Source organism: Aquarana catesbeiana, linkage group LG02 (genome assembly GCF_042186555.1).
Source record: "Aquarana catesbeiana isolate 2022-GZ linkage group LG02, ASM4218655v1, whole genome shotgun sequence".
Classification (NCBI taxonomy): domain Eukaryota; kingdom Metazoa; phylum Chordata; class Amphibia; order Anura; family Ranidae; genus Aquarana; species Aquarana catesbeiana.
This window is the reverse complement of record NC_133325.1, coordinates 69,678,214-69,690,387: the sequence shown is the minus strand read 5'-3', so window position 1 is coordinate 69,690,387 and position 12,174 is coordinate 69,678,214. Positions and strand designations below refer to the sequence as shown.

At 41.7% G+C, this 12,174-nt stretch overlaps 1 protein-coding gene across 1 annotated transcript in view; it reads right to left on the bottom strand.

Moving 5' to 3' along the window:
• The window catches only part of PIWIL4 (piwi like RNA-mediated gene silencing 4), a 400,590-nt gene that overhangs the window by 249,852 nt on the left and 138,564 nt on the right, over positions 1-12,174 (bottom strand). Inside the window, exons 5-6 of the mRNA XM_073612470.1 lie at positions 4,953-5,033; positions 1,762-1,959 (exon numbers count right to left, since the gene is read on the bottom strand). Of these exons, the coding sequence (XP_073468571.1) occupies positions 1,762-1,959; positions 4,953-5,033 (279 nt within the window). The remainder of the gene's footprint in view (positions 1-1,761; positions 1,960-4,952; positions 5,034-12,174) is intronic.

The window sequence follows — 12,174 nt, the reverse complement described above, 5'->3', positions numbered from 1 at the left end:
GCTGCAGCCCACTAATGGTGCGAAATATGAACGAAAGTTCTTAGATAAGATATCCGAAAGAAAATTCTTTCGAAATTCGACCCATGTATGGCCTGCCTTAAACCGTCTTACTGGTATTGTGTAAGTTTCTTTTAATAGGTGACAGTTGGTAAAAAAAAAAATGAACCCAGGGTGTCAGAAGTGACGGAGGATATGCAGAGTCGGGGCAACCAGTGGGGTGGAGTCGGGGTAACCAGTGGGGTATAGGTTCTATCAGCGGCCTTCACAAGGGTATCGCTACACGTGCATGAAAACTGATGGGAAAACCAGCATCAGTTTCCATCAATTTTCATGTGCATCAGAAAAAATCTGCACGTTATACCAGTGGTGTGAACAGGGCACATAGAGAACAGTTGGTTTTTTTTGTGCCCTTGCAGAACGCGTGCAGAAAAACTGACGTCCCTGCACCATGGTATGAAGCAGGCCTGAGTGAACACCATTCTGTGCAATAATAATGACCAATTACAACAGCTAACAGAGAAGAGGAAGAACCTGTAATGTCGTCAGACTGGACAAAAGACTTAAAAAAATGTATGTATGCTTTTATAATTTATTTATTTATGGTGAATGTTTAAATCAAAATCATACACCCAAAAATACCACACTGATTACGTTATACAGGGTGTGTGTGTGTGTGTGTATATATATATATATATATATATATATATATATATATATATATTTTTTTTTTTTTTTTGTATTTTTTTTTCTAAAGCAAATGTGGCCTGAATAGTTTGTAAGCTTCTAAGTTGAGTAATTCAGACTAAACTCTTCTGTGTGGGGAGCTTAAAGAAAATTGACCTACTAAATATATTTAACCACTTCAATACTGGACACTTTCCCCCCTTCCGACAATGATGGGCACTGATAAGCGGGACTGATGAGCACTGATAGGTGGCACTAATATGCAGCACTGATCGGCACTCATAGGCAGCACAGATGGGCACTTAAAGGCTGCACTGATGGGCACTGATAGGTGGCACTAATAGACACTGATGAGTGGCACTGATTGACACTAATTGATGGCACTATGGGCATCACTGATTAGGAGGCACTGGCAGGAATTGCTGGTGGGCACTGATTAGCATCATGTGTGGGCATACATTGGCATCATGTGTGGGCACACATTGCCACCCATGGCCTCCAGGGATGCCGTACCTGGTGGTCATCAGTGGATGCCATCCCTGGTGGTCCTGGGCGGGCATCCGTGGGTGGGCTGTGCTGATAAACAATCAGCACAGACCCCCCCCCCCCCCGTCAGGAGAGCAGCCGATCGGCTATCCTCTACTTGAGTGAGGAAAAACTGATTAACAGCTCTTCCTGTTTACATCGTGATTAGACACGGCTGATCACTCGGGAAAGAGTCTCAGTCAGAGACGCTTTACCTAGATGGGAGTTGCAATGTGTCAGAGTGACACGCCGCAACAACGATCCCCGTGATACGCACCCCTGGGGGCGCGCAGCGGCTTGTTATCTCTCTCAGACTCTCATATATGTGTTGCTCTATGATATGTTATCCTGATCACGCCATATGACGTCCAGTCAGGATATCACAACCACTTTGCAGCCGTAATTTTGCTATATGGCGGGCAGCAAGTGGTTCTAGGTGAACCTACAGAACAGTGCACAAACACAGCTACATAAATATGGTCACTATTCAGTGTGGGGGAAAGGCCTTGTACTTTGTGAAATGAACAATTCCCAAAATCCAATATTCAGTACCTGGTTAACACAACCATCCCCAGTAATTCTTTTTCGCAGGCCTCGGTGAACCTTTCTTTCGGTACCCTTGAGTAAAGGTCATTCATGAAATTCAGAACAGTTTCATTACGCAGGACTTTGTGGCTGATATCTATACTCAGAGTTAACTGATTTTCCAGATGCATGATGGATATTGAAAATCCAGGCCACAGCATCAGCCTGATGACAGAAATAAAAAAGACAATGAGGACAAACCAGAAAAAGTCTCTTTTGAAAAACAACGGATGTCTAATGGGTGCAACGCTAGTGTAGCTGAAGAATAAAAATCTGCTGCATAGCAACCATTGTCTGTAAACTGCGATGTAAAGTTAGAATCTGATTTAGTCTTATGTTGTAAAATACTAATACCTGGTTATTGTATATCAACAAAATATTTGAAAATGTTATAGATCGAGGGGGATGTGGAGAGACAAGTGTGAAACTCTGAGACACACCGGGTTTTACTGGAGAGTGCAAAATCTGGTTCAGCTCTGCAGAAACCAGCTTCCAGGTTTTATTTTCAAACTACCAGTTTTAGTAAAATCCCATTCTTTCCTGCATTACGGCAACAAATAAAACCCATGCCAAGCTCTTCCTCTTTAAAGGATTGCTTACATTCATGTGAGTAACTCCACTTTCGTGAGAAAAATAAATAAGCAAATGAAAAAAAATATATCATAACTGTTACAAGTTATATTGTATTTGGATGTTATTAAAAATGATCTTTCCTTTTCAAACTGATATTCCCAGAATTCTGCACAAAGATACAGGGAAAATTGAGTACTGTCCGTGATACTTTTTTTATTTGCACTAACATACATTTTTTCAGGACAAGCTCTTATACAATTGCACTAATACTGCTACAATCACCTCAAGCACAAAGATACAAGATTTTAGACATCAGCTGCAAAAAAAAGTTTCATATTTGGTTCTCTGCACAACAGTTTTATCTTCAGAGCGGAATAAGGCAGGAATCTGCAACAATGTACATCTCCGCAATGTACATTGATCACTCAGAGGGAATTTTTTTTTTTTTTTCAACAAAAGTGGAGTTATTCTTTAAGCGCACCCCTTCACCCTATGGTAAATGTTGACTTTTTCAACATAATTACACAGACAAACATCTAGTATTTATTCAGACAATGCCTAGAGATAAAGGTTACATACCGGAATAGGAACACAAGAAAAACCTGGCTTTTCAAATATGTATTTACCAAAAATATCAATAGATGTAATGGTGCAAAATTAACTACACCCTGGGCATCAAATCAAGCACACCCTGGGCACCTAGTGTGGAATACCTGATTCTAATTTTATAGTTTTTAAGTGGCGCATTCAGCTTTTCCTGTTAAAGTAGAGTTCCACCCAAAAGCGGAGGCTCTGTTTGTTCGCACCCTCCCCTGCCACATTTGACACCTTTCGGGGGGGGGGGAGCGGATACCTGGTAAGATTGCACCATCGTTGTGCGGCAATCTACCAAACTTCCACCCCTCCTCCTCACCCCCCCTCACCCCCCGCCTTCTGGGAGACACACACAGGTCCCAGAAGACAGCGGGACCTTTCAGAAAGCGCAGCGCGACTTGCGCATGCGCAGCAGGAAACAGACTGTGAAGCCGTAAGGCTTCACTTCCTGTTTCCCTTAGTAAGGATGCCGGCGCCTCCACCAGGAAGCAATGGACGGGTCGGCTTTGGGTGCCAACATCGCTGGCTCCCTGGACAGGGAAGTGTCAGTTTATTAAAAGTTAGCAGCTACAGTATTTGTAGCTACTGACTTTGATTTTTTTCACCCATTTTTTTTTCAAAAAAAATCACCTTTTATCTGTAGCCATTATCTGAATCAAGATCTCATGTTTGCATTTTCAAATATGTTAAAATATTAAGAATTTACATTGGGTGTACTTACTTTTGCACAGGTATTAGGTTTCTACAAACGCAAAATCAAACATGAAATCGCTCCTTTTATACAGTATATGTTTTCAAGGAATTTTTGTACTTGACTATTCATTTTTAATGTATAAAGAATAGAATATAATATAGAATATAAAGACCAATCACTCACTAAAGAAGAATTCTGGCTTATACTGTTTGTTTTTCAAACATTTCAAAAGTACCAAGCTAGAACATCTTTGGCTTACTGTAAAATTATTTTTCTTAGAGTACATTACGGGACACATAATGAATAATTCAATAACTCAGGTACATTGGGTTTTCTGCTGCATTCAGGATTGGACATTGGGAATTCCCATTCCCAGCATGCCTTAGGGCAGGGATATGCAATTAGCGGACCTCCAGCTGTTGCAAAACTACAAGTCCCATCATGCCTCTGGGTGTCATGCTTGTGGTTGTCAGAGTCTTGCTATGCCTCATGGGACTTGTAGTTCTGCAACAGCTGGAGGTCCGCTAATTGCATATCCCTGCCTTAGGAGGTCCAGGTGCTCAGAGGGTGTGTCCTTAAAAGCTTTGCCAGTGAAAAATCACCTGAAGGTAAGAGCCTATAGCCCCTATAAGTACTCAGTCTGTACTGTACAATAGAGATATATAAACTCTGCATGGTGTGAAATAAGGAGTGCACCGAATGTAAATTTTGGTACTGAAAATGCAGGATGCCCTTAGCCGAAAACCGAAAGTCACAGTTTTTAAAAAATATTTATATTTTTATATATAAAACTGTATTATATTCGACATTTTAATTAATATCATGCTACTTCAAATGAAGTAGCATTATTGTGAACCAGGGCTTAAATCTAGACTACAGGCAGATACAAAAAAAAAAAAAAACGCCACTTAGTACAATTATGTATTTCCTTTTCAAAAAAACAAAATTAAAAATAAAAAGTTCAACTAATCCAAATATCTGAATGTGACTTCATTAGCCTCTTGTAATCCTCTCTACATTAGAACCCACATTGGGAGAGGTAAGGGCAGCACTTGAAGCCAATGAAGTGCGCTGCATACATGCATGTGATGTCAAGGAACAAACATTGAGGTGTTGCCGCTTCACTGTTCTATCACAGGCTGTGAGGCTGTGGGCATATAGGTATATTTCTACATTGTATTAAGCTATCTGCCTGGAGTGCAACATTAAGCTTGGTTTAATTTATACACATTGCCTGATTTTTACTCTTAATATCCAAGAACAACTGTGATAATTGTAGTAATTATTAGAGTAGTACTTGTGCTGAGGAATTTCCACTGGATTGGAAGGACTGTAGTAATTGCGTCCCACTTGGTACATGTTAAGGCTTCTAAAGATCCTAGAAAATAAAAATAATAAATATGAGTTATTCCTCTTTATTACCCAGTACTTAGAATTTCCTTCTGTTTGTAAATATGAAGAAATAAACCCAATACAGTCTCTCCTCACTTAACGACCAGGTTCCGTTCCAATGACCAGGTAGTTAAAAGAATTGGTTGTTAAATGAGGAGCCACAAATAATCCATATTTTAAGCATTCTTAAAGCGGTTGTATACCCGCTGTTTTTTTTGTTACACCTGCAAGGGAAAAGGCATAATGAGCTAGTATGCACCGCATACTAGCTCATTATGAGATACTTACCTTAGAACGAGGCGCCGGCATCTCAACTGGTCCACGCCGAGGGAGCTGATATTTCCCCTCGGCGTGTCTTCCGGGTATCGCGGCTCCGGCGCTGTGAGTGGCCGGAGCCGCAATGTCGTCACTCCCGCGCATGCGCGCGGGAGACTTCTGTCCGGCAAGCTCCGGAGTTTGCCGGGCTGTCTGCCGAGAATCCCCTGTGCGCATGCGCCGCTGCAGTCAGCGGCTCATCGCGAGGGGAGTATCTCCTAAACCGTACAGGTTTAGGAGATTTTTTTTACCTACAGGTAAGCCTTATTATAGGCTTACCTGTAGGTAAAAGTAAAAAAAAAAGGTATACAACCACTTTAACTACTGTAAAGTACTGTATTGTGAAAAAAAAAGGTCTAAACACAAAACTCCAGCTCAATAACGTTGTTTAAATTTGCATAAGCACAGAACACAAAAGAAAATTCTGTACTGTACAATACAATGATGTATAGGGTGGGGAGAGCTGGTCGTAAGTCCGAGTGGTCGTTAAACAGGTAAGTCGTTAAACGAGTATCTGTACTTACATTTCAGCATGTTCTCCCAATCCTCAGACCCAGGGAAAGGTCAGGTGATCAGACCTGGGACCATGGGTTTTGGTGGCAGGGGTAGACAGTAGTGCATGCATCCAACTGTGGGAGGGGTATTTAGAGGGGAGAAATATCTGGGGTGTTGGGGGAAGCTGAACCATATTCGTGTAAAAAGGTCATGCCAACTGAGGGGTAGGCATGCTCTATGAGGTCTAGAGTAAAGCAGACTACTGATCAGTGGTGGGATTATGGACACCTTAGTTAAGCATGATTGCAAAATCAAACATCTGCTCATTCTGGTTGTGCTACCTACTGTATGTGCATGGAAACTCAAGTACAACGTCCTTCAAAGATGTCAAATGGTTTACTTCCCTAGTGTCTACCAAAAGCTAGAATGGTAGTTAAAATGTAAGGAGTCCCAAGCACAGATCTCAAACATACCTGCTAGGTACATCTAGATCTTTAATTACAGTGGTCTTACAGTGGCCATCATGCTGCATTAAAAGTAAACACTGCACATTTCTAAAGTCCAGCGATGTGCGTTACAAACATGCATTGCACTCCACTTGGTTTGGGACTCTAAAGCAGGTGAATGGCTACTTTATAATTGTAAGGAAAAAAAAGGAGAAGAAGAGGGAGAGGACATCTCAGTGATGTGACTTTTCAAAGTGATAGGACCAGCCTTTCTCCCAATTAAGGGATTCTCTCTGCAGCATTAAAGGATAAGAGCACTTTAGATCTCCACAGATGCATAATTACATTTATCAAGGTCATGGCCTCTGGTGTTTGTTAGATCCAGCACTGAGTTAGATTAGATCAGGGGAAGGGTCAATAAGTGCATTTTGTTTTAACCACTTTTTCTGGCACTTTTTGTTTACAAGTATAAATCGGTATTTTATGCTAGAAAAATACTTATAACCCCAAAACATTATACATTTTTGTTTGGCAGTGACCATAGGGAATGAAATGGCGACTGTTGCAAATTTTTATCTCACATAATATTTGCGCAGCTGTTTTGCAAAGGCAATTTTTTTGGAAAAAATACCCTATAACCACTTGTCGACCGCCCCGCATACATATACAGCGGGGCTGCGGCTCCTACAGGCGAAATCATGTACCTGTACATCATCGCCTCTTCCTGGTCTGGGGAGCACATGTGCGCTGCTGGCGACCAGCTCCCGCTGTGATTGGACACAGCGGGAGTCTATCAGCGGGTCCGGCAGACCACATTTTCGCCGGGACCTGCCGGTCGTTCCAGACATAGGCAGAACAGCGGTCTGCGTATGTAAACAAGGCAGATTGCCGTTCTGTCAGAGGGGAAGACAGAGATCTTGTGTTTCTGCTAAGCAGGAACACGGATCTGTCTTCTAACAATACAACCACCCCCCACACAGTTAGAAAACACTACCAGGGAACACCCTTTGATCGCCCCTGATGTTAACCCCTTCCCTGCCAGTGTCATTAGTACAGTGACAGTGCATATTTTTTAGCACTGATCACTGTACTGGTGTCACTGATCCCCAAAAAGTGTCACTTAGTGTCAGATTTGTCCACCGCAATGTCGCAGTTCTGCTAAAAATCGCTGATCACCTCCATTACTAGCAAAAAAAAAAAAAAAAATCATAAATCTATCCCCTATTTTGTAGACGCTATAACGTTTTCGCAAACTAATCAATATACACTTTTTACTAAAAATATGTAGCAGAATACATATTGGCCTAAACTGATGAAGAAATTTGATCTTTTCCATTTTTTTATTGGGTGTCTTTTATAGCAGAAAGTAAACAACATATATTTATTTCTTCTTTTTTTTTTTTCAAAATTGTCGGCCTTATTTTGGCTATAGCGCAAAAAATAAAAACCGAAAAGGTGATCAAATACCACCAAAAGAAAGCTCTACTTGTGGGAAAAAAGGACATCAATTTTATATTGGTACACGACCGCGCGATTGTCAGTTAAAGTAACGCAGTGTCATATCGCAAAAAATGGCCTGGTCATGACGGGGGTAGACCTTCTGGAGCTGAAGTGGTTAATGAATAAAAAAAAAACACACACACAATAGTTACCCCAATTTCTTTGTATAATGTGTAAGATGATATTATGCAGAGTAAATAGATAGCTAACATGTCACCCCTTAAAAATTGTGCACACTTGTGCGACAAACTACGGTACTTAAAAATCTCCATAGGCGGTGCTTTAAACGTCTTTACAGGTTACTCGTTTAGAGTTACAGAGGAGGTCTAGCGCTGAAATTATTGCTCTCACTCTAACGTTTGCGGCGATACCTCACATGTGGTTCGAATACCTTTTACATATGCGTGCATGAGTTGCGTATGCGTTCGCTTCTGCACGCGAGCACGGAGGGGTGGGGGCACTTAAAATTTTTTTTATTATTATTATTATTTATTTTACTTTTTATTTTTACACTGTCCCTTTAATTTTTTTTAACACTTTTATTCCTATTACAAGGAATGTAAACATCCCATGACAGGTCATCTTTATCTTTAAAAGCAAAAGATCAAAAAATAATTCTTTTTTGATCTTTCGCTTTAAAAAAAAAAATTCTTACAGCCTGGACTGGAAGTGACAGTCGCTCTGGTCCTCCAAGGCCCTAGAGTCAATCAAAGAGTGTTGACCCTTTGATCACCTATGGGAGTAGCTGGCTGCATCGTCGCATCGTTTCTCAGGCGAACCAGCGTAAATGGTAAGCCGAGAAACCACGGCAAGAGGGGGCGTCCCCTCCTGCCGCTTCGGAAACCGTTTCAGAGGCTCATAAACCGATAGGACTGGTTTCATAAGAAAGCTGGCCGCCGGTAGAAAAAAACAGTACTGGGGTTATGGCTTATATCTTCAGCCATAATCCCGGTAACCACAACGTATATATACGAATTGCGGTCAGCAAGTGGCTAAAGTGCACATATTCTATATCCACTTGCCTACTAGGGCGATTTTTAAAATGTTTGCACACATATTAAAACCTGCATTTTCTTGCTAGAAATTACTGTAAACTCCCCAAAAGCTATTTATTAAATGTATACTTTCAGGAAAAAAAAACAGTAAAATTAATTTTAGTGCAAATACAATATTAAACTGATTTTTTGGTAAAATACAAGGTTTTATTGCATAGAAACAAAGGTGTCAAAATGTTCTATAGGCAACACTTTAAAAGCACTACAGGTTATCAATTTAGAGTTAAGCAACAATTCTGACCCTAGAAGTATTGCTCTCACTTCAGGATGGTACCACACATGTGTCGCGCCTTTGATGTTTACTTACGTGTCCTTGCCCTATGGTGCATTTTTATACGGGGTGCGTACAAGCGTAAAGGTGCTTTAAAATATTTTATTTTTTATTTATTTTATATAATTTGAGGGGTTTTTTCTACATTTTTAATTTTTTTTCCCTCTAGTTCAACTTTATCGCTATTGCAAGGGGGATAACAAGCCTCCTATGTGATAGCATGAGCAGGTGATCTTCATGGAGACACTGGGGATCTTTTAGGCCTCCAACGTTTCTCTGACCCCCTAATGCATCCATTCAAGCACAGATCGTGCTTGAATAGCTACATCCTCAGTTACACAAGCCAATGAATGACAGCTTTGACCCTGGAAGTAACAGAATACACATTGCCTCTACAGTAATTAGTTGTAGGAGGGATCAGGGAACGTACATACCCTGAATACATCCTGCTCTCACTGTACAAGCAGTGGTCTTCTGTACCCATGATATCGCATTCTCATTAAAGAAAGCTTGTCACCAAAAAATGCATCCCCCAAAAATGTCCCCTATGTGATAAAAAAAAAGTGTAAAACATCAAAGTTACACCCAAGAACCTAAATTCCACCCCCCCCCCCCCCCCCCCGAAAAAGTTTGAACCCCCCCCCCAGCATGAACAAAAATACGTGCGTCAGAGAGGCCTGCGTATGAAAATGTTCACTGCACTACACATTACATATCACAAATAGGGGGGAGGGAGAGCAATAATTCTAGGTCTTTTATTCACGGTTGCCTCTAAACTGATGACCTGTGGGGTCTTTCAAAGAGTCGCCGATAGAATTTATAGAGTACCATTCTTTCAGTTGCTTCGGTTAATTTTATTAAAGATGTGATTATTGCCCTACTGAATAAACCAGTCAAAAATGTCTCAAGGCACACACAGACCTTAAAGAGGAACTGCAGTCTGCTCACATAATTTGTAATAAAAACATCTTTGCCATTCTGAAGCTTCCCTCCAACCACTTTGCATATTACTTTATATATACTGTGATTCTGTACTTGCCAAAAATGCTGGGCAACTGAAGCTGCTGCCTGTTCACTTCCTGGATTTACCACATACACACAGAGGCACACATCCAGCTCTGCAGCTCTGATTGGCCCTCTTATGGCTCACCCCCCCTCCCTTCCTGGCAAATTCTCTCTCTCTCTCTTGAGAGAGAGAGAGAGAGAGAGAGAGAGAGAGCGAGAGAGAGAGAGAGAGAGAGAGAGAGAGAGAGAGAGAGAGAGAGAGAGAGAGAGAGAGAGAGAGCTGTGCACAATGTCATAAGCCTAGGCTTTTTACCAGACAAGAAACAGGAAGTGGGCTGTATAAGGTATTTACTGGCAGAAAAAAAATGTTTTACTATACAAAGGTAAAACAACAAGGGCAGAAGATTTAATAGATGGAAAGATGAAAAAATGACTGAAGTTCCGGTTTAATATATTTCATGTTCCTGGCAGCCAAAATTACTATTGCAACCGCCTGGAAAAGTCCAGTTATAGACATAATGAAGCATAAACTAACTTGGAAAATGAAAAAATGGTTAGTGTCTTGCGAGATAAACAACGTCTTTTTGACAAAATATGGTCTCCTTGGCTTGCCTACTTGCAGGTCCCAGACATAAAGTGCTGATTCCAGGAATGTTTGACATTAGACTCCCAGATGGACTCGCCTTCTTTCCTTCTCTACTTTTCTCACTGTTTTTCTCTTTTTTTCCACTCACCCCAATTTTTACCCCTAAGGCCTCTTTCTCACGGGGCGGATCAGTGATGATCCGCCCCGTGAACATCCGCTGGCTCAGCTGGCTGAGCAGGAAGATGACAAGTGCATCGCTGCACGCTGTGCAGCGACGGACCTGTCAGAGCGCCGCTCTCCCCTATGGGGGATCGGATGATGACGGACCATAGTGTCCGTCGTCACCCGATCCGATCCGAAAACGGATGGAAAAGTAGGTTTTTCCTCCGCTACACTTTTCGGATCGGAGCGGGGTCGGATGTCAGCGGACATGTCACCGCTGACATCCGACGCTCCATAGGGATGAATGTATGTCCGTTTTTCATCCGAAAACGGAAGGATGAAAAACGGACATACGGATCGTCCGTGTGAAAGAGGCCTCTACTTATTGTCCACAAACGATCGGTAGTGGGAGTCCTAAATATGAGATCTGGGGTCAAAATACCTCAGATCTTTACACATATCTTTACATATTTAAACTAAAATGCAATAAAACAAAAAAAATTAAATGTCATTTAAGAAAAAAAAAAAGGCTCTTTAACCACTTGACCACTGGGCACTTAAACCCCCTTCCTAACCAGACCAATTTTCAGCTTTCAGTGCTCTCACACTTTGAATGACAATTACTCAGTCATGCAACACTGTACCCATTTGAAATGTTTGTCCTTTTTTTCACACAAATAGAGCTTTCTTTTGGTGGTATTTAATCACTGCTGGGTTTTTTTATTTTTTGCGCTATAAATCAAAAAAGACTGAAAATTTGGTAAAAAAAAAAAATTCTTTGTTTCTGTTAAAATTTATTGCAGAGTATTGCATAGTATTGCAGAGTATTGCCATAGTATGGGCACTGAGCAGCACTGTGGGCTGGATCTGTAGTGCCCACAGCACTGCAAATGATCTCTCCCTCTCTCCTCTCACACTGTACTGATCGGTATAGAGAGGGGAGGGAGGAACCGGCGTCATGACATTACGCCGGTTTGTTTACAAGCAATACTCTGTCATTTGACGTAGCGATCACTTGGTAAACGGTCGCTACCAGCTGCCATTTATCATGGTCCGTGATGCGCCGGGTCCCTCGGTCCCGGATATTCCCGGGTGCGTGCCCCAGGGGGAGCACGATTCTGTGAGGACGTCCATGGAAGTCCACCCAGAATGAGCCGACCGCGCTGTAGCCGTTTTTCGGCTATGGCCCGATCGGCATGTGGTTAAGAGCTATGGGCGGAAGTGACGTTTTGACATCAATTCCACCCTGCATGGGTGGACGGGTGGGGGCCATCCAGGGGCATTGCTAGGTG